The sequence below is a fragment of the Aythya ferina genome (genome assembly GCF_964211825.1).
Source record: "Aythya ferina genome assembly, contig: HAP1_SCAFFOLD_86, whole genome shotgun sequence".
In the NCBI taxonomy this organism is placed as follows: domain Eukaryota; kingdom Metazoa; phylum Chordata; class Aves; order Anseriformes; family Anatidae; genus Aythya; species Aythya ferina.
The window spans coordinates 241,289-262,438 of record NW_028181429.1 but is presented as its reverse complement, the minus strand read 5'-3'; the positions used below and the strand labels follow the sequence as shown (position 1 = coordinate 262,438).

The following is a 21,150-nucleotide window of genomic DNA, read 5'->3' as shown; positions in this document are numbered from 1 at the left end:
ATTCTTTGGCCAGTTTTGATGATTTAGGACTGCTCTATTTATTTATTTATTTATTTTACTTTCCCCATTTGTGCTGGAGAAGGTGAACTTTTTAAATACCTATTCTGAATTCAAATATCATTTTCATTGTTATGTTTCTGTTTTGTTGGCACTATTCGTAATGACTTCTACCCTTCAGTGGAAGCAAAAGCTTATCATACCATAAAACTGATAAAACAAAACATAAAACAAAACCAGGCTTAAAACGAAATTTTTGAGTCTTACAAATGCAAACTTTGAAATCTAAGGAAATGAATCATTGAGTCTGACTAAGCATCTCTGAGACTGGAGTGCAGAGAAGGCAGAGTTAAAATTCAAAATTCAGATGGGAAAAAAGCAATGAGAAAAGGTACATTTCAGAGGTTAAAAACTGCAAAAATAAAGTACGAATGACCCAAAACCTCCTTCACGTAGGAAATTAAACAATAATAGTAAATGATACTTAAGCCACAGAACCCAGGGGGAACAAAGAGAACAAATTAGGACAGTTGCATACTCGAGGCAAAAATAGATCAAAAGTTAATGATGTCTCAAATGCTGCAAATCTTATTTCCTGCATCTAACAGCAACAACAATGTGATATTAAGGGCAGTGACAGGATTCCCATTGCAAATGAGGGTAGGGCACTAGGCACAACATCATCTGAGGTGAAATAAAAATCTACAGTGATTCAAGTGAAAAATGACAAGCTGATATCTACCTAGCCTATTAACAGCATTGGCACACAGAACAAGTCAAGTAGGAAAAATACATCACAACTGTGCAAATCAGGGATAGTCCCCAGAATGGGAGAGTAACAAATACACTTCTGTCCAGGAGAATGTAAAGAGTGATCCAGACAAGTGCAGGCCTGTTAGTTTGACATCAACGCTGGGCAAAGTTTTGTAGCAAGAAGAGATAAGACTAGGGAAGTAGCGGGTAATGTGGAATTTACAAGATAATTTATTAAAGCTAATTTGTTTCCAGAGAATTTAGTAGCTTGCCTTTGTAGGACCAGTGCTCCCCTACACAGGGGATGAACTACATCTATTTCACTTTCTGTGAGCTTCTGATACCTTATCTATGGATTTGGGCTTTGGGGCTGCAAGTGAATCAAGGGAGTTTGCAATTGTTCACACTGTTCGAAGAGGGAATTACCGGCAAAGGAGAGGTTCCCTGTAGTGATTCTCAGAGACAGTTCTGAAACTGCAGCTGCTAAGGAGGCAAAGACTCATGGAGAAATGTAGGCTGGAAGGGAGCTCTGAAAACCCAACCTCCTATTCAGAGCAGAGATGACTTCAAATTTAGGTATGTTCAGTACGGATATGGTGGCCGAAGACTAAAAATTACATATGAGCTTTGAGATTTCCAGGTGACATAAAGTTGGGAAGTACTACCGAGCCTGACAGAAGGATATCCCTTGTGATTGAAATGGTTCAGGTGAAGTGACATTTGATAATACAAAGCAGAGCCATGCTAAGAGATTCTCAACCAAGGGTGGTTTTTTTTTTTTTTTTCTTTTTTTTTCTTTTTTTTTTGTCATGTTTGCTATATGGCAGTCAGGAGTTTAAAACAAACAATAAAACAACAAAACCCCATGTTCATGCACTGTTAACAGAAGAACTGAAAAAGTTAAGTGGTTATATGGTATGTATGGCTATTCTTTTTTTTTTTTTTTTTTTTCTCCAGTATAAATACACCTGACAGGGCAGCCCTGCCACACATATAAGACATGAGGCAAAATTCTGCCACTTGTATTCACATTGAACTTAGGAGGAAGTGTTCAGAAGACAGAAGGAACAAGTTGCCTATTGTGTGGAAGGGAATTAAAGGACATCATTCTGCTCAGCCAGATGCCAGTTGAGAGAAAAATATGATGTCTCTGTGAAAATGCATTTCTTGAGTAAATATCAAGGAGAATTAGGAAATGTGTAAGTTGGGAGATACATCTGAAATGATGATTGCAGTTGGCTTATGAGGAACTTTGGACAGGAAATTGGTAGAAACTTCCCATTTTAAGAATAAAGTGCACCATAGATATGAAGTCAGCATTCACCTAAAGAGTAGAGGCCAACTCAAAGCCCCCACAACAAAGCAGTGGACAAACCAGAACACTAACATGTTGTGGTCTAGAGTCACACAGATATACATAAGTTTACTATACCTAAACATCTGAGGGGTTCCTTTGAGAGGCGGAGGGCTTGTGCCCCATTTCCATTTCCACTCTCAGTGTCCCCTGCCTCAGAGAAGGATCCCAGCTGCTTGGCTTCCCTGGCCTCTGATGCCAGGCTACCAGAGCAGGTATCCCAGCATCGCAGCAAACAGGTGACAATTTGAGTGCCACAGCAGTCCTCATTGCGAGCTGGACGCTCAGGGCACTTGCGGCCACCCACCTTTGTGAGCTCCAAGGCTGACAGTGACTCTCTGCTGAGCTGCCACAGCTCTCAGGAATCCCGGTGACAGAGCATTTGGCGCAAAGCTGACTGCCAGGAGAAAAGGCTGCCGTGAAATGGCTGCTCCACAATGCCAGGAGCAAGGTCTGCTGGGCTGGGAGTTCACAGGGGAGCTCAGCCTTGGGCCTGGCAACTGCGCCTGGAAGCCAGGGACGGCCTTGGTGTGCAGCTGGACACCGGGGCCTGAGAAAGCAAGGTCTCTTTCCAGACACTTGGCACCATCGTCACCCAGTGGCTGTCTCAGGGGGATGAGAGAAATGCACAGAATCTCTTGCTTTCCTGAAAAAGGGATGCATTTTGACCTCAAAGCGAGCTCCTTTCTCTCGGAAGCATCACGTCCTCCTGTCTTTCTTGTATTTGGCTATGACTTTAGGAATCCCTGCAACCCCTGCAGCTGTGTCCCCTGCCAGCTTCTTGTGTGCCCCAAGCATCCTCGCTTGCAGGGCAGTAGAAGATGCAGAAAAGGCCTTGCCTTAGTGGAAGCACTGCCCTGCAGGAGCTCCAACATCCCTCTCAGCAGCACGCTGTAGCCCCCAAATGCCCCCGAAAGGGCACATTTCAGCTACTGGGAAGGAAATGAGCTCGCTCAAGGTGAGCTACCCGCTCAAGGCCCAGGTGTCTGTGAGGCAGTGTTGGCAAGGAGTCCTGTTGTGTGAGTCCGTTCTTTGTGGGTGCTCCGTCCCCACAAGGCTTGCTTTTCAAGGCCCAGGAGAGTCTTGTGGGCACTGGCCTGGGGTCCCAGGCTGAGCCAGCTGCTGGCTGGCAATCAGGGAGGCTCGCTCGGTGTCTTGGCTTGGGTTTGCGTGGCCAGGCTGTGGGAGCGGGGGGCTGCAGGGGTGTCCTCTGTGAGGAGAATGCAGCAGCTGCCCCATGGGAGCTCAGGGCCGCTGCCAGGAGGCTCCTTCCAGGAGGGACCCACCCGCTGCTGCCCAGAACGCAGAGCAAAAGGATGATGTTTGCGCCTGGGGGAGAGCCCATCTAAGAAAGGGAACAAAAGCTGCTGCCCAGCAGCGTCTGGCTCAGGGAGGAGTGAGAAAGCTCTGTGCAGCCCCCAAGGTCCGTGCAGCAGGAGGCAGGAGGTGCTCCAGGCTCCCAGCAGCAGTTCCCCTGCGGCCTGTGCAGGGAGAGGCCCCTGGTGGAGCAGGCTGTGCCCCTGGTGGAGCAGGCTGTCCCCCTGCAGCCCATGGGTCCCCCGTGGAGCAGATCTCCACGCTGCAGTCCCCCTGTGGCTGGAGGAGCCCCCAGTGGAGCAGGTGGCTGTGGCCTGGAGGAGGCCGCAGCCTGTGGAGAGCCCCCTCAGGAGCAGGCCCCGGGCTGGACTGGAACAGGCTGTGCTGAGCCTGCTTTGCCCGTGACGCTCCTTGTGGAGTGATCTCCCTGTCCTTCTGGCAGCCCTTGAGCCCTTGCCAGCCTCTTTTCTCCCCTTGGCGTTGGAGGAGGGGCAGGGAGAGAGCGCTTGTGCTGGAGCTCAGCTGCCCAGCTGAGGAAAACCACCACGGCTCTGTCTTGCCGCTGCTGCAGCACGCTGGTAGCAGGCAGCACCGTCTGTTCTTCGAGCCTCAGCAAGCCCACAGCATCTTCCCAGAAGGGATCCCTTTCCTTCACGCCTCCAGAGGCTGAGGGCTTGTGCCCTGTTTTCAAGCGCTTTCTCAGTGCCCCCTTCCCCAGAGAAGGATCCCAGCTGCTTGGCTTCCCTGGCCTCTGCTGCCAGGCTCCCGCAGCTGCTATCCCAGCAGCGCAGCAGCCAGCTGACAATGTGCTCGCCTGGAGGACAGCTGCAATCTTGTCCCATGGCTCGCAGCTCACCCAGGGATGGGGATCACCTGCTTCCTGCTGCTTTTCTCTCTGCTCTCCTTTCCAACAGCCTCCTGTGCCCTGGGATGGCCCTACCTTGGGGTAGGCTGCCTCGCCTTCCTCTTGCTCCTTCCCCTTCTTGGGAGGACTTTCTGCCCTTCCGAAACGAGATGACTTCTGCATGCATTCCTTCCCCTTGTGTGTATTGGTGCCTGAGACAGCAGCGGGGTCGTCCCCGGAGCCAGCTGTAGGGCCTGTGCCAGGCTTGGAGGGGCTGCAGGGAACATGCCAGGGGCTGGAGGTGCTGCAGGGAACATGCCAGGGGCTGGAGGGGCTGCAGGGAACATGCCAGGGGCTCGAGGGGCCGCAGGGTGTGTGACAAGGCTTTGAGGGGCCTCAGGTCCTGCCGCAGTGGTTGAAGTCGATGTAGGGAACATCAGAGTTGTTGGAGGGGCTGCAGGTAGAATGCCAGGGCTTGCAGCAGCTGCAGGCTGCGTCACAGCTTTGCATCAGGTCAAGACGCATTTTCCTAGAACCATACATTTCCTCCTGAAGGGGCTGAAGAGCATGGAATGGTCTTCAAAATGCACAGAGCAGACCCCAGCAAATGTAGAGCTGCTGCTAGCAAGTAGGTAACTTTATTGTTCCTGTTGTTAATTTTGTTTCACAACAACAGATGCAAATATGTATCTTGAATGAGGGCAAAGGTGACCTTGGATCTGAAGCACACAGGCGTTCGCTAGTGTCCCCCCATCCGGAGTGAATCCAGAACGACTTGGAAGGAAAAATAAAATCCAAACCAGTGCGTTGTGATAAAGAGAGTTTAATAGGGTAGAAAAGGAATAAAAACCAACAAAATAATAAATAATGATACTTACAGTTTATAAGATATTAATATATAAAAATATTTAATGCTATTAAATACTTATAATTTTATAATAATAAAACAATGCCGTACTGTACAACACAGTCAATAAAGTGGATTTAATTAAATAAATAAGAAAACCAATAAATTAAATGAAAATTTAAAAATTTAAATTTAATACAAATAAAACCCATTTGTCCCATTCCAATGAATTGCTATCCCCATCATCACTTCCCATCCCACTGATCATTTGCTATCCCAAAGACCTCCCAGTTCTTATCCCCTCGGCATGCCAGTGCAAGAAGAAGTGCTCTGCAGGCAGAGGCCTTGCTGAGTGACCACCTAAGGAGAGGAATTTAATCCAGAAGGCAGGAAAGAAGAGCAATGCCCCGAAAGAAGAAGCAAGTCTTGTCTCTCAGCCCTTTGGTGTCCCAAGCAGCAGTTGCCATGGCCAAGCTTTCCCAGCCCAGCTGCTGCCAGCATCTCCCCAGCTTGCCATTGCCACCTTCCTGGGTGAGGCGCGCGCGCATTTGCCATTGGCGCTGTTGCCATCGCTGTGAGTGGCAAGCCCATCCCCTAGCTCCAGCACGAGAGAGGGGAGAGGGCAAGCGAGAGGGGCAAGGGCTGAGGAGCGTGGCTGAAGCTGGAGCAGGTGCCTGCAGAGGTCTCTGTGCCTGCCTGGGTGCTGCGGGGGCCGTCGAGGAGAAGCCCGAGGTCGGTCACGGGTAGCTGGAGCCTGGCACTGTCGGCGGGGCGCTGGGCATGCTGCTGGGGCTGCTGGAGGTGGGCTGCGGCTGCACACAGGCCAGCTGGCACGCTGGCCCCAGCGCCTTGGCCCTGGCCCCCAGCGGCTGCAAAGTCTCGCTGGGGGTCTTTGTCCCCGGCTGCTGGCGCTGCAGCGTCCTGGCCCCACTGGCCTGGGGACAGAGCCTGTCCTGGGGCCGCACGGCACGGGGCTCCCCACTCGGAGTCTCCGGCAGCAGCCGCGCTCTGCGGGGAGGTGGCGCCGCTGCTCCTTGCCCCCCTGCAGCCCCCGGGCTTCGCGCTCTCTTGCTGGGTGCCGTGGTGCTGTTGATCGCCAGCTGCTGCCCGCTGCTGCCTGCTTCCCTGCTGCTGCCAGCCACCGTGCTGCTGCCAGCCGTCTTCCCCTGGCACGGTCTCTTGCGGCCTTGGCCAGCCTGGCCCAGCAGCGTCTTCCTCTCCTTGCCGGGGGGGTTCTCTGTCGTCGGCCTCCTGTGCTGGCAGCTCTGCGCTGTCCCGGGGGTGCTGCTGGGCGCAGGGCGCTTGGCCCCCCGCTTGGTGCCGGTGGACGCAGGGGCAGGCGGGGGGCTCTTGAGGGGACCCAGGGGGCGTTTGGGCAGGGGTCTCCTATGGTCACTGCGGCCCTTGGGGTTGGGGCGTTTCTTGGGGGAACTCGGGGGGGATTTGGGCTGGGGTCTACTAAGGGCACTGGGGACCTTGGGGTTGGGGCGGGTCTTGAGGGAACGCTGGGGGGGTTGGGGCAGGGGTCTACTAAGGGCACTGAGGAGCTGGGTGTCAGGGAGGCTCCTGGGGGGACTCAGGGGTGGACTGGGTAGGGGGCTCCTAAGCGCACTGGGCAGGGGACTGGCTGCAGGGCTGAGCGGGGGGCTCACTGCTGGCACGACGGGGGACTGCAGCGACAGCCCACCCTCAAGCTTCTCGGGGCGCAGCCCAGGGGTTGAGGGGACCTCACCGAGGGCTCCTGTGGCTTCCAGTCCCTGCGTGCTCGGCTCCTCGATGTCCTCGCAGAGGTCGGGCAGCTGCGAGAGGAAGTGGCTGAGGGCAGGACTGCTGGGCAAATCGGGGAAGGCGTCCTGGGGCTCCACGGCATCGAGCCAGCTGAGCAGCTCCTCCATGCCGGGGATGGGGATGTCCAGGTCGGCCAGGAGCTCGTCCTGCATGTGCTGCAGCTGCTGGCTGTCCCCTGCCAGCTCTGGAAAGGCCTCGGCAAAGGCATCAGGGCCCAGCTCGGGCAGCTGCGGGGGCTCCTCAGGCACCTGCGGGGCTGTCGCCGCTGAGGACGAAGCAAGAAAATCCCCCAAGACGGGCGATGTCAGCTTTCCCATGGCCCCTGGGTGTGGGGCGCCCAGCGGCCGGCTGTGCCAGCCCCAAACTCACCGTCAGGCGTCGCCGTCTGGGTGCTGGCGGTCCTTGGAGCCTGGGCAGGCTTGGGGGCAGTGGGGCCGGGCAGCGGGGGCCCCTGGTCCTCGCTGAGCCCCACGGCGTGCAAGCAGGGCTCCGGCAGCTGCCCCCGGCTGCTGCTCAGGGTGCGGGGCGTGGGGAGCGCCTGCCCCCGCAGCGGAGGCCCCGGGACGAGGGGTGGCGGGGGGTTGCGCTGGGCGGGGGCCTGCAACAGGCAGGTGCCTGCGGGGTGCAGGAGCTCCCCATGGAGCACGGCCCTGGGCCCCAGCCCCAGCGCATGGTGGGGTACCAGTGTCCCCGTCACCATGGGCTGTCCCCACTGATGGACACAGGGGGCACAGGGAGGAGCGGTGTGGGGGAGCTGCCCCCCGGCAGGGAGCTGCACCAGCTGCAGCTGGTGCCCCATGGTTGGGAGCTGCACCAGCTGCAGGTTTTGCCCCACAGCGGGGAGCTGCACCAGCTGCAGCTGGTGCCCCATGGTTGGGAGCTGCACCAGCTGCAGGTTTTGCTCCACAGCGGGGAGCTGCACCAGCTGCAGGTTTTGCCCCACAGCGGGGAGCTGCACCAGCTGCAGCTGGTGCCCCCCGGCGGGGAGCTGCCCCACAGCAGGGAGCTGCCCCCCGGCGGGGAGCTGCCCAAGCTGCAGGTGGTGCCCCTGGGCTGGGAGGTGCCCCCCAGGTGGCAGCTGCACCCCGGCGGGGAGCTGCAGCACCTGCCCCTGGACCCCCGGCACCACGTGCCAGACGGTGGCCTGGGGCAGCGCGGAGGGGAGGGTGGGTACCTGCGGGGGCTGCAAGGGCAGCGCCGTCGCTCCGGGGAGGGAGGGCAGCAGCCAGGCAGCCACCGTTGGCGGCACGGCTGGGACGACGAAGGGGGAGTTTTGCGTCTGCGCAAGCCGCGGAAGCCGTCTGGGGAAACCCTCTGTGGGAAAAAGGGCGCTGGGCTGAGCTCTGGGGCGCTGGGCTCGCCAGCAGGGCCGCAGCCCCGGGAGGAGCGGGAGCCGGCTGCTGGACCTGCCATGGTGGCTGGAGAGTGGGGCGGTTGCTTGGGGAACCCGGGCAACGGGGGTTCCGTCCCAACGGCTCACCAGCCCCTCGCCGACATCTTGGGGAGGACTGCAGGCTTTGGACCCAAGCAGGCTGCCCAGCGCAAGACTTGGCCATCCCCAGCAGGCTTGCCCTCCCACGCAGCACTTGCCATGCCCACCACGCTTCCACACCGCCTCTTTCCCGTCCTGAGCATTTCCCATGCCAGGACCAGCTTTCATCCTCATGGTCATTTCCCATTCTGACAAGTTCACATGAGAACAGATTCCCAGACAAAAGATTTCCCATCAACTCGAAGCGTTTCTTCATCCAAAGAGATCTCGTCCCAAAGAATTTCCCTCTCTTGGATGACTTTTCCAAGTATTTCCTTCCTCAGCGAATGTTACCCACCCCTTTCAAGACTTCCCATCCCAATGTTTTCCCATCCCAGGAGCGATTGCTCATCCCAATGCTTTTGCTTCCCAGTGCTTTCAAAGCCCGGGAACATTTCCCACCTCTCTCATTTCCTAGCCCAATGCCTTTCCACGCCAAGGAAACCTTCCCATCCCAGCAAGGATTTCTCGGCCCACTCAGCCTTCCCCATCCCAAGCATTTCCCAGCTTCACCATCCAACACACAGCTTGGCCAGCCCACAGCTCTAGAGAGGGATTTGGACGATGCTGATAGACACAAGGTCACGGGGATTTGCTGTGCTGATGATTGCTCTTTATTACAGATCAACACAGATCCCCAGTCCCAAGGGTGCTAGGATGAATCTGGCAAATATGTAGATACGAGGCTCTTCCATTTCTTACCGGGAAAGAAAGAGATCTGTGCGTTTCTCTCTCTCCACCTTAGGAAAAACATAGGAAGGGGAGAGTACTAATGAACAGGAGCATGCTCAGCTCAGCCACCACGAAGGAGGCTGCCCGCTCCTCAGCACCTCTAAGCAGCAGCACCTTCAAGTCTCCTCCTGCAGCAGCAGCACATCAGTGTCTCTTGTCCCACCAGCAGGACAGTGGCGTCTCCCATTGCACCATGCCGACCTCCACGCCTCGAGTGCCAGCACCAGTCCTCATTGCGAGCTGGACGCTCAGGGCACTTGCGGCCATCCACCTTTGTGAGCTCCAAGCTGACAGTGACTCTCTGCTGAGCTGCCACGGCTCTCGGGTGTCCCGGTGACAGAGCTTTCGGCGCTAAGCTGACTGCCAGGAGAAAAGGCTGCCGTGAAATGGCTGCTCCACAATGCCAGGAGCAAGGTCTGCTGGGCTGGGGGTTCGCAGGGGAGCTCGGCCTTGGGCCTGGCAACCGCGCCTGGAAGCCAGGGACGGCCTTGGTGTGCAGCTGGACACCTGGGCCTGAGAAAGCAAGGTCTCTTTCCAGACACTTGGCACCATCGTCACCCAGTGGCTGTCTCAGGGGGACGAGAGAAATGCACAACATCTCTTCCTTCCCTGAAAAAGGGACGGATTTGGACCCCAAAGCAAGCTCCTTTCTATCAAAAGCATCACGTCCTCCTGTCTTTCTTGTATTTGGCTATGACTTTAGGAATCCCTGCAATCCCTGCAGCTGTGTCCCCTGCCAGCTTCTTGTGTGCCCCAAGCATCCTCGCTTGCAGGGCAGTAGAAGATGCAGAAAAGGCCTTGCCTTAGTGGAAGCACTGCCCTGCAGGAGCTCCAACATCCCTCTCAGCAGCACGCTGTAGCCCCCAAATGCCCCCGAAAGGGCACATTTCAGCTACTGGGAAGGAAATGAGCTCGCTCAAGGTGAGCTACCCGCTCAAGGCCCAGGTGTCTGTGAGGCAGTGTTGGCAAGGAGTCCTGTTGTGTGAGTCCGTTCTTTGTGGGTGCTCCGTCCCCACAAGGCTTGCTTTTCAAGGCCCAGGAGAGTCTTGTGGGCACTGGCCTGGGGTCCCAGGCTGAGCCAGCTGCTGGCTGGCAATCAGGGAGGCTCGCTCGGTGTCTTGGCTTGGGTTTGCGTGGCCAGGCTGTGGGAGCGGGGGGCTGCAGGGGTGTCCTCTGTGAGGAGAATGCAGCAGCTGCCCCATGGGAGCTCAGAGCCGCTTCCAGGAGGCTCCTTCCAGGAGGGACCCACCCGCTGCTGCCCAGAACGCAGAGCAAAAGGATGATGTTTGCGCCTGGGGGAGAGCCCATCTAAGAAAGGGAACAAAAGCTGCTGCCCAGCAGCGTGTGGCTCAAGGAGGAGTGAGAAAGCTCTGTGCAGCCCCCAAGGTCCGTGCAGCAGGAGGCAGGAGGTGCTCCAGGCTCCCAGCAGCAGTTCCCCTGCGGCCTGTGCAGGGAGAGGCCCCTGGTGGAGCAGGCTGTCCCCCTGCAGCCCATGGGTCCCCCGTGGAGCAGATCTCCACGCTGCAGCCCCCCTGTGGCTGGAGGAGCCCCCGGTGGAGCAGGTGGATCTGCCCTAGAGGAGGCTGCGACCTGTGGAGGACGCCCCAGAGGAGCAGGGTGTTCAAGGACAGGTTGGAGCTGGTGCTTAGGAACATGGTTTATTGGGTGACATTGGTAGTACAGTGAGGACTAGACCGGACAAATGTGAAGGTCTCCTCTAACAATTGTGATTCTATGATACCTCCAGCACGTCCTCCTCCACCACTTCCTCCTCATCATCCACGGCCTTTTTCTTGTCCACTGCCTCCTCCTCATTCGCTGCCTCCTCCTTGTCTACCGCATCCTCCTCGTCCCCCGCCTGCTAATCCTATTTCTCATTTTCCTCCTCCTTCTCCTCCTTCCCTGCCTCTTGCACCTCCAACACCTCCTCCACCTCCACTGCCTCTTCCTCCTTCTCCTTCTCCAGCCCTACGGACTATTCCTCGTCCACAGCCTCCTCCACCTCGGCAGAAACTTCCTGGCCAACTTCCTCTGCATGCTCCTTGCTAAGGCATGCTGGTAGCAATGATGGTGAGCCCAGAGATGTCAGGAAAAGTTGCCACGAACCAGGTGTGCCAAGGCGGCTTCTCTGGGAGGCTCTGGTTGTGAGCGCTGCCCACCGCTCCTAATTCTAGTTCCATTTGTCACCCCACAGGACCATGGCACTGTGGCCCTGTAAGGTAGCAGCTGGCGGCTCCTATCATCTTGATGACGCTCTGTGATGCGTTGCTTGTTGCCTGGGTAGCGATTGTTAGCTATTATGCAAATGGCTTGTCATCAGTCAGGGGTGTGGCTGCTCCTCCCTATAAAAGGGCCAAAGGGGGGCAGTGGGAGCCAGAGTGCTGGAGAGGGGAGATGGGAGAAGATGGAAACAGAAAAGGAGGAGGATGAGGAAGAGGCATAGGTGGAAAAGGGGGGGGGTAAGAGGGGAAGGGGGCAGTGGAGGAGGTGGCGGAGGAGGAGGTGGTGGCGGAGAAGATTGAGGAGGTGGCGGCATTTCTGGAAAAGGAGACAGATGAGTAGGAAGCAGTGACAAAAGAGGAGGTGAGCAAGGGCTAGGCAGAGGGACACGATGGAGGTGGAAGAGGAGAGAAGAAGGTGGAGGAGAAATAGTAGAATGTGAGAGAAGGAAGTGGCAGCAAAAAAGAAAAACAAAAAGGAGGAGGTGGAGGAGGACTAGGAGGTGGTGGAGGAGGAGGCCAAAAAAAAACAAAAAACAAAAGAGAAGGAGTAGAAGGTGGAGGAGGAGAAGGAGGTGGAGGAGGAGGTGGTTGAGGAGGAGGAGGCGGAGGACTCCAAAACAAAACACCCTCTCTGGCGCTGAGCGTTGACCACCGCTCCTAATTCTAGTTCTGTTTGTAATCCCACAGGACCATGGCACCGTAGCCCTGTAAGGTAGCAGCTGGCGGCTCCTAGCAACTTGATGACGCTCTGTGATGCATTGCTTGTGGCCTGGTTGCCTGGGTAGCGATTGTTAGCTATGATGCAAATAGCTTGTCATCAACCGGGGGTGTGGCTGCTCCTCCCTATAAATGGAGAGGAGGAGGAGGAGGCGGTGGAGGAGGAGGAGGAGGCGGTGGAGGAGGAGGAGGAGGAGGAGGAGGAGGCGGCGGCGGTGGCGGCGGCGGTGGCGGTGGAGGAGGAGGAGGAGGAGGAGGAGGCGGTGGAGGAGGAGGAGGCGGTGGAGGAGGAGGAGGCGGTGGAGGAGGAGGCGGTGGAGGAGGAGGAGGAGGCGGTGGAGGAGGAGGAGGAGGAGGAGGAGGCGGAGGAGGAGGAGGCGGTGGAGGAGGAGGAGGAGGCGGTGGAGGAGGAGGAGGCGGTGGAGGCGGAGGAGGAGGAGGCGGAGGAGGAGGAGGCGGAGGAGGAGGAGGCGGAGGAGGAGGAGGAGGAGGCGGAGGAGGAGGAGGAGGAGGCGGTGGAGGAGGAGGAGGAGGAGGAGGAGGCGGTGGAGGAGGAGGAGGAGGCGGTGGAGGAGGAGGAGGAGGCGGTGGAGGAGGAGGAGGAGGCGGTGGAGGAGGAGGAGGAGGAGGCGGTGGAGGAGGAGGAGGAGGCGGTGGAGGAGGAGGAGGAGGCGGTGGAGGAGGAGGAGGAGGCGGTGGAGGAGGAGGAGGAGGCGGTGGACGAGGAGGCAAAAAAAAATCGAAAAAATAACAAAATAATAGTAGGAGGACGTTGCGGAAGGAAAGGTGTTTGAGGTTGAGGCCAAAAAAAAAGAATCCAGACAAAAGAAGCATAGGTGGAGGAGGTGGCGGAGGAGAAGGTTGTGGAGGAGGAGTCCAAAATAATAATAATAATAAAAAAAATATATATATATATATAGTAGTATGTGGTGGAGGAGGAAGAGGAAGTGGTGGAGGAGGAGTTGAAAAGGAGGAAGAGGCCAAAATGTAAAAGACAAAAAAAGAGGAGGAGGAGGACGTGGAGGAGGAGGAGGTTGTGGAGAAGGAGGCCAAAAAAATCACAAATACAAAAAAAGTGGGTGAGGAGAAGGAGGTGGGAGAGGAGGAGGCCAAAAAATAAAAAACAGAAAAATCCTAGAAAATGAGGAGGAGGAGGATGTGTTGGAGGAAGTGATGGTGGAGGAGGAGGCCCCAAATAAAATATATGAAAATATTTTAATTTGAAAAATGGATGGATTTGGACCCTAAAGCGAGCTCCTTTCTCTCGGAAGCATCACGTCCTCCTGTCTTTCTTGTATTTGGCTATGACTTTAGGAATCCCTGCAATCCCTGCAGCTGTGTCCCCTGCCAGCTTCTTGTGTGCCCCAAGCATCCTCGCTTGCAGGGCAGTAGAAGATGCAGAAAAGGCCTTGCCTTAGTGGAAGCACTGCCCTGCAGGAGCTCCAACAACCCTCTCAGCAGCACGCTGTAGCCCCCAAATGCCCCCGAAAGGGCACATTTCAGCTACTGGGAAGGAAATGAGTTCGCTCAAGGTGAGCTACCCGCTCAAGGCCCAGGTGTCTGTGAGGCGGTGTTGGCAAGGAGTCCTGTTGTGTGAGTCCGTTCTTTGTGGGTGCTCCGTCCCCACAAGGCTTGCTTTTCAAGGCCCAGGAGAGTCTTGTGGGCACTGGCCTGGGGTCCCAGGCTGAGCCAGCTGCTGGCTGGCAATCAGGGAGGCTCGCTCGGTGTCTTGGCTTGGGTTTGCGTGGCCAGGCTGTGGGAGCGGGGGGCTGCAGGGGTGTCCTCTGTGAGGAGAATGCAGCAGCTGCCCCATGGGAGCTCAGGGCCGCTGCCAGGAGGCTCCTTCCAGGAGGGACCCACCCGCTGCTGCCCAGAACACAGAGCAAAAGGATGATGTTTGCGCCTGGGGGAGAGCCCATCTAAGAAAGGGAACAAAAGCTGCTGCCCAGCAGCGTCTGGCTCAGGGAGGAGTGAGAAAGCTCTGTGCAGCCCCCAAGGTCCGTGCAGCAGGAGGCAGGAGGTGCTCCAGGCTCACAGCAGCAGTTCCCCTGCGGCCTGTGCAGGGAGAGGCCCCTGGTGGAGCAGGCTGTCCCCCTGCAGCCCATGGGTCCCCCGTGGAGCAGATCTCCACGCTGCAGCCCCCCTGTGGCTGGAGGAGCCCCCGGTGGAGCAGGTGGATCTGCCCTAGAGGAGGCTGCGACCTGTGGAGAGCCCCCTCAGGAGCAGGCCCCGGGCTGGACTGGAACAGGCTGTGCTGAGCCTGCTTTGCCCGTGACGCTCCTTGTGGAGTGATCTCCCTGTCCTTCTGGCAGCCCTTGAGCCCTTGCCAGCCTCTTTTCTCCCCTTGGCGTTGGAGGAGGGGCAGGGAGAGAGCGCTTGTGCTGGAGCTCAGCTGCCCAGCTGAGGAAAACCACCACGGCTCTGTCTTGCCGCTGCTGCAGCACGCTGGTAGCAGGCAGCACTGTCTGTTCTTCGAGCCTCAGCAAGCCCACAGCATCTTCCCAGAAGGGATCCCTTTCCTTCACGCTTCCAGAGGCTGAGGGCTTGTGCCCTGTTTTCAAGCGCTTTCTCAGTGCCCCCTTCCCCAGAGAAGGATCCCAGCTGCTTGGCTTCCCTGGCCTCTGCTGCCAGGCTCCCGCAGCTGCTATCCCAGCAGCGCAGCAGCCAGCTGACAATGTGCTCGCCTGGAGGACAGCTGCAATCTTGTCCCATGGCTCGCAGCTCACCCAGGGATGGGGATCACCTGCTTCCTGCTGCTTTTCTCTCTGCTCTCCTTTCCAACAGCCTCCTGTGCCCTGGGATGGCCCTACCTTGGGGTAGGCTGCCTCGCCTTCCTCTTGCTCCTTCCCCTTCTTGGGAGGACTTTCTGCCCTTCCGAAACGAGATGACTTCTGCATGCATTCCTTCCCCTTGTGTGTATTGGTGCCTGAGACAGCAGCGGGGTCGTCCCCGGAGCCAGCTGTAGGGCCTGTGCCAGGCTTGGAGGGGCTGCAGGGAACATGCCAGGGGCTGGAGGTGCTGCAGGGAACATGCCAGGGGCTGGAGGGGCTGCAGGGAACATGCCAGGGGCTCGAGGGGCCGCAGGGTGTGTGACAAGGCTTTGAGGGGCCTCAGGTCCTGCCGCAGTGGTTGAAGTCGATGCAGGGAACATCAGAGTTGTTGGAGGGGCTGCAGGTAAAATGCCAGGGCTTGCAGCAGCTGCAGGCTGCGTCACAGCTTTGCATCAGGTCAAGACGCATTTTCCTAGAACCATACATTTCCTCCTGAAGGGGCTGAAGAGCATGGAATGGTCTTCAAAATGCACAGAGCAGACCCCAGCAAACGTAGAGCTGCTGCTAGCAAGTAGGTAACTTTATTGTTCCTGTTGTTAATTTTGTTTCACAACAACAGATGCAAATATGTATCTTGAATGAGGGCAAAGGTGACCTTGGATCTGAAGCACACAGGCGTTCGCTAGTGTCCCCCCATCCGGAGTGAATCCAGAACGACTCGGAAGGAAAAATAAAATCCAAACCAGTGCGTTGTGATGAAGAGAGTTTAATAGGGTAGAAAAGGAATAAAAACCAACAAAATAATAAATAATGATACTTACAGTTTATAAGATATTAATATATAAAAATATTTAATGCTATTAAATACTTATAATTTTATAATAATAAAACAATGCCGTACTGTACAACACAGTCAATAAAGTGGATTTAATTAAATAAATAAGAAAACCAATAAATTAAATGAAAATTTAAAAATTTAAATTTAATACAAATAAAACCCATTTGTCCCATTCCAATGAATTGCTATCCCCATCATCACTTCCCATCCCACTGATCATTTGCTATCCCAAAGACCTCCCAGTTCTTATCCCCTTGGCATTCCAGTGCAAGAAGAGCTGCAGGCAGAGGCCTTGCTGAGTGACCACCTAAGGAGAGGAATTTAATCCAGAAGGCAGGAAAGAAGAGCAATGCCCCGAAAGAAGAAGCAAGTCTTGTCTCTCAGCCCTTTGGTGTCCCAAGCAGCAGTTGCCATGGCCAAGCTTTCCCAGCCCAGCTGCTGCCAGCATCTCCCCAGCTTGCCATTGCCACCTTCCTGGGCGAGGCACGCGCGCATTTGCCATTGGCGCTGTTGCCATCCCTGTGAGTGGCAAGCCCATCCCCTAGCTCCAGCACGAGAGAGGGGAGAGGGCAAGCGAGAGGGGCAAGGGCTGAGGAGCGTGGCTGAAGCTGGAGCAGGTGCCTGCAGAGGTCTCTGTGCCTGCCTGGGTGCTGCGGGGGCCGTCGAGGAGAAGCCCGAGGTCGGTCACGGGTAGCTGGAGCCTGGCACTGTCGGCGGGGCGCTGGGCATGCTGCTGGGGCTGCTGGAGGTGGGCTGCGGCTGCACACAGGCCAGCTGGCACGCTGGCCCCAGCGCCTTGGCCCTGGCCCCCAGCGGCTGCAAAGTCTCGCTGGGGGTCTTTGTCCCCGGCTGCTGGCGCTGCAGCGTCCTGGCCCCGCTGGCCTGGGGACAGAGCCTGTCCTGGGGCCGCACGGCACGGGGCTCCCCACTCGGAGTCTCCGGCAGCAGCCGCGCTCTGCGGGGAGGTGGCGCCGCTGCTCCTTGCCCCCCTGCAGCCCCCGGGCTTCGCGCTCTCTTGCTGGGTGCCGTGGTGCTGTTGATCGCCAGCTGCTGCGCGCTGCTGCCTGCTTCCCTGCTGCTGCCAGCCACCGTGCTGCTGCCAGCCGTCTTCCCCTGGCACGGTCTCTTGCGGCCTTGGCCAGCCTGGCCCAGCAGCGTCTTCCTCTCCTTGCCGGGGGGGTTCTCCGTCGTCGGCCTCCTGTGCTGGCAGCTCTGCGCTGTCCCGGGGGTGCTGCTGGGCGCAGGGCGCTTGGCCCCCCGCTTGGTGCCGGTGGACGCAGGGGCAGGCGGGGGACTCTTGAGGGGACCCAGGGGGCGTTTGGGCAGGGGTCTCCTATGGTCACTGCGGCCCTTGGGGTTGGGGCGTTTCTTGGGGGAACTCAGGGGGGATTTGGGCTGGGGTCTACGAAGGGCACTGCGGCCCTTGGGGTTGGGGCGTTTCTTGGGGGAACTCGGGGGGGATTTGGGCTGGGGTCTACTAAGGGCACTGCGGCCCTTGGGGTTGGGGCGTTTCTTGGGAGAACTCGGGGGGGATTTGGGCTGGGGTCTACTAAGGGCACTGGGGACCTTGGGGTTGGGGCGGGTCTTGAGGGAACGCTGGGGGGGTTGGGGCAGGGGTCTACTAAGGGCACTGAGGAGCTGGGTGTCAGGGAGGCTCCTGGGGGGACTCAGGGGTGGACTGGGTAGGGGGCTCCTAAGCGCACTGGGCAGGGGACTGGCTGCAGGGCTGAGCGGGGGGCTCACTGCTGGCACGACGGGGGACTGCAGCGACAGCCCACCCTCAAGCTTCTCGGGGCGCAGCCCAGGGGTTGAGGGGACCTCACCGAGGGCTCCTGTGGCTTCCAGTCCCTGCGTGCTCGGCTCCTCGATGTCCTCGCAGAGGTCGGGCAGCTGCGAGAGGAAGTGGCTGAGGGCAGGACTGCTGGGCAAATCGGGGAAGGCGTCCTGGGGCTCCACGGCATCGAGCCAGCTGAGCAGCTCCTCCATGCCGGGGATGGGGATGTCCAGGTCGGCCAGGAGCTCGTCCTGCATGTGCTGCAGCTGCTGGCTGTCCCCTGCCAGCTCTGGAAAGGCCTCGGCAAAGGCATCAGGGCCCAGCTCGGGCAGCTGCGGGGGCTCCTCAGGCACCTGCGGGGCTGTCGCCGCTGAGGACGAAGCAAGAAAATCCCCCAAGACGGGCGATGTCAGCTTTCCCATGGCCCCTGGGTGTGGGGCGCCCAGCGGCCGGCTGTGCCAGCCCCAAACTCACCGTCAGGCGTCGCCGTCTGGGTGCTGGCGGTCCTTGGAGCCTGGGCAGGCTTGGGGGCAGTGGGGCCGGGCAGCGGGGGCCCCTGGTCCTCGCTGAGCCCCACGGCGTGCAAGCAGGGCTCCGGCAGCTGCCCCCGGCTGCTGCTCAGGGTGCGGGGCGTGGGGAGCGCCTGCCCCCGCAGCGGAGGCCCCGGGACGAGGGGTGGCGGGGGGTTGCGCTGGGCGGGGGCCTGCAACAGGCAGGTGCCTGCGGGGTGCAGGAGCTCCCCATGGAGCACGGCCCTGGGCCCCAGCCCCAGCGCATGGTGGGGTACCAGTGTCCCCGTCACCATGGGCTGTCCCCACTGATGGACACAGGGGGCACAGGGAGGAGCGGTGTGGGGGAGCTGCCCCCCGGCGGGGAGCTGCCCAAGCTGCAGGTGGTGCCCCTGGGCTGGGAGGTGCCCCCCAGGTGGCAGCTGCACCCCGGCGGGGAGCTGCAGCACCTGCCCCTGGACCCCCGGCACCACGTGCCAGACGGTGGCCTGGGGCAGCGCGGAGGGGAGGGTGGGTACCTGCGGGGGCTGCAAGGGCAGCGCCGTCGCTCCGGGGAGGGAGGGCAGCAGCCAGGCAGCCACCGTTGGCGGCACGGCTGGGACGACGAAGGGGGAGTTTTGCGTCTGCGCAAGCCGCGGAAGCCGTCTGGGGAAACCCTCTGTGGGAAAAAGGGCGCTGGGCTGAGCTCTGGGGCGCTGGGCTCGCCAGCAGGGCCGCAGCCCCGGGAGGAGCGGGAGCCGGCTGCTGGACCTGCCATGGTGGCTGGAGAGTGGGGCGGTTGCTTGGGGAACCCGGGCAACGGGGGTTCCGTCCCAGCGGCTCACCAGCCCCTCGCCGACATCTGAACTGACTGGAGAAGGCGGCTTCCAAAGTCCTCCCATTAAACGGACTACATTTGAATTCTATGCTAAAATTGGTGAGCTGTACAGAATATTAGGACCAAGCTACCTGCTTTGATAGCAAACGGTTGACCTTAGGTAAGTTACAGTCATATGAAGGTTTGACTGGACGGCATCCTTGGTTTACTAGTGATCAAAGCTGACCAAATCCTAGCCACAGAACAGAAGCGTTCACTAACTTGCTAGAGAGAGCACTTAGGAATGCAGGAATTTAACTGCTTTAATGCTGCTCTTTCTCTCACGTATCTGCAATTTCCTTAAATCACAAATTGTCACTAGCTATCCTTGTTCATTTATTCAAAGGAACATGATTCCGGTTTAAAAGGCACTCTAACAAGTCCTCCGTTGCTCCTAGTCTGTCCCTAGCTTCTTTAAGAGGTTCAATACAGTAGAAAATTAAAAATAATAAACTAGCAAATAATTAACGTGTGGAAGTGGTCTTTTTTCAGATTAGATTCCACCATTCAGAAAATCCTGCTTAAGAGACATTTTTTCTTTGCTTTGAAAGACTGACCTTCCCCAAAAGGAAACTAATTAGTATCTTCAGGCTTGACAAAATACTTGAATTCCTCAATTTAACAGAATTGCTTTGCACAGCCCTCCTATCCTGCTTACCTTGCAAGCAGTGTATCCAAGTGGGGCGGGTACTGCTGTATTTATCAACGAACATCTCTTTCACGTATATAGCCCAGGGATCCCCATGCCCCGCACTTGTGTAATGCATGCAAGACGTTGACTTTCTTCCTCTACTTTGGACTGGTTTAGAGAGAACGAGTTCGCCATCTGCTGGCCAGAGAATTCACTGAAGCCCGAAGAGCAGTAGAGCAGAGGCATTTTCTTCTGTGCTCTTCCTGATTTTTCAGCTAGAAGAGATACTTCCAGTCTAGTACAATCAGGATTCTTTTGACATTAGTATCGTAAAAAGTCCATTTTTGCAACACTGGAATTTGAAAGACCTCCGTTCAGTCCCTAATTTTGTTCTTGATAATGGGACAGATTGCATGAATGTTGGCAAGAATGTGTGAACAACCAGCCTCCCCTCCATGTCATATTTTAAGATGACAACTTCTGGTGCTCCCTGTCTCAGAAAAGAAAAATGCTTGGAAACAATTGCACTCGCTCTTAAGCTTGAAGAAACTTGTCAGTGCCAGAATCTACTGACTCTGGCAATTTACTTCATCATCCAAACTGGGCAAAAGATATGAAAACCTCTTCCGAGATTTTACTTCTCCAAACATTACGTAAAAGGCATTCAGCTGTACAGCAAGAAGCTGAAATAGCTGAAGGTAGTATGTTATTCACGTGAATTGTTCAGGCAGGTTTTTTTTAGGAAGGCTGTGATTCATTAGAACATTACTAGCCTCTAAGCCTCATGGCATCACCTTCCATCTTGACTGCTAAACCTCCTTGCTCCCTACTATCTTCTTTGCCAAGATACAGCTGTCCACATTTACTTTTCCTACTTGGCTGGACTGAATTTAAGGAGGGAGCTTGCAACTCTTCCTCTTGTTTGCCACTTCATCATCAAACCAAATGAAAACCATTTGCCTTTAACCTCTTTATTTCAGGCCTTCTTTCCTAGTGGCCATTCAAAACTGGGAAAAAAATAGTCTACCAAGTGGGTTTTTTTTTTGATTTGATAATAAGTCTGCAGACTGTTAAGTCATCAAGCACTTCAAGACTGTTTGAAATAATCTCGAGATTAATATAAAAGGAATTCCTCACACACGCTGCGGCCGCTTACCTTTAGTATAGTCGTTGGATGCGATGGAGCAGTATTTCTTGCTTTCGCCTGCACTGGAAGTCTTCCCTTCCTTGTAAGGTTGTTTACTGCTCTCACTTCTGCATTATTCACATGAAGAGCCATCTGGAGGATGGGATTCTTCCTTCTTCTCCCGCGTTATCTTCTGGAAACGAGGATCTAAGTGTTCCAAGGAGCCTTTTGCTTTCCTGGTGTTTCTCCTTTTTCTTCTTTTTCTTCTCCTTTTTCTTCTTTTTCTTACGCTTGCGATTGGCATTGTCAAAGCGGAGCGCACAGAAACACAAATCATGAAGTCTGAAAGAAACATGCAAGTTAAAAAGGGAAAAAAAGATGTGGCACTTGTTGCCTATATGAAACCTGATTTATTTTACCACAGGTGATGATTTGCAGCATGTCAGCTATTTTGTGGTGCTTTGTGCACACGCAACTTACTTTAGATGCAGCAAACTTAAGCCGTCAGATTGAAGGACCATAGGTCCTGGTTTGTACACAGAT

General features: G+C 56.4%; 1 protein-coding gene and 1 long non-coding RNA gene across 2 annotated transcripts; both read right to left on the bottom strand.

Annotated features, from left to right (window-relative positions):
* Window positions 1–2,462: 2,462 nt before the first annotated feature.
* LOC311428476 (uncharacterized protein) lies at window positions 2,463–18,081 on the bottom strand (the record flags this gene model as incomplete). Its single annotated transcript, XM_084539907.1, has 5 exons — window positions 17,960–18,081; window positions 17,118–17,855; window positions 8,075–8,214; window positions 6,192–6,911; window positions 2,463–2,501 (listed from the first exon to the last, which is right to left on the bottom strand). Exons 2-5 carry the CDS (start codon window positions 17,740–17,742, stop codon window positions 2,463–2,465), a joined length of 1,524 nt encoding a protein of 507 aa, XP_084396033.1. The 5' UTR covers window positions 17,743–17,855; window positions 17,960–18,081.
* Window positions 18,082–18,536: 455 nt separating this feature from the next.
* LOC311428496 lies at window positions 18,537–20,862 on the bottom strand. Its single transcript, XR_014687742.1, has 3 exons — window positions 20,638–20,862; window positions 19,509–19,971; window positions 18,537–18,652 (listed from the first exon to the last, which is right to left on the bottom strand). It is a non-coding gene; the product is annotated as an uncharacterized lncRNA (long non-coding RNA).
* Between the last annotated feature and the right edge of the window lie 288 nt (window positions 20,863–21,150).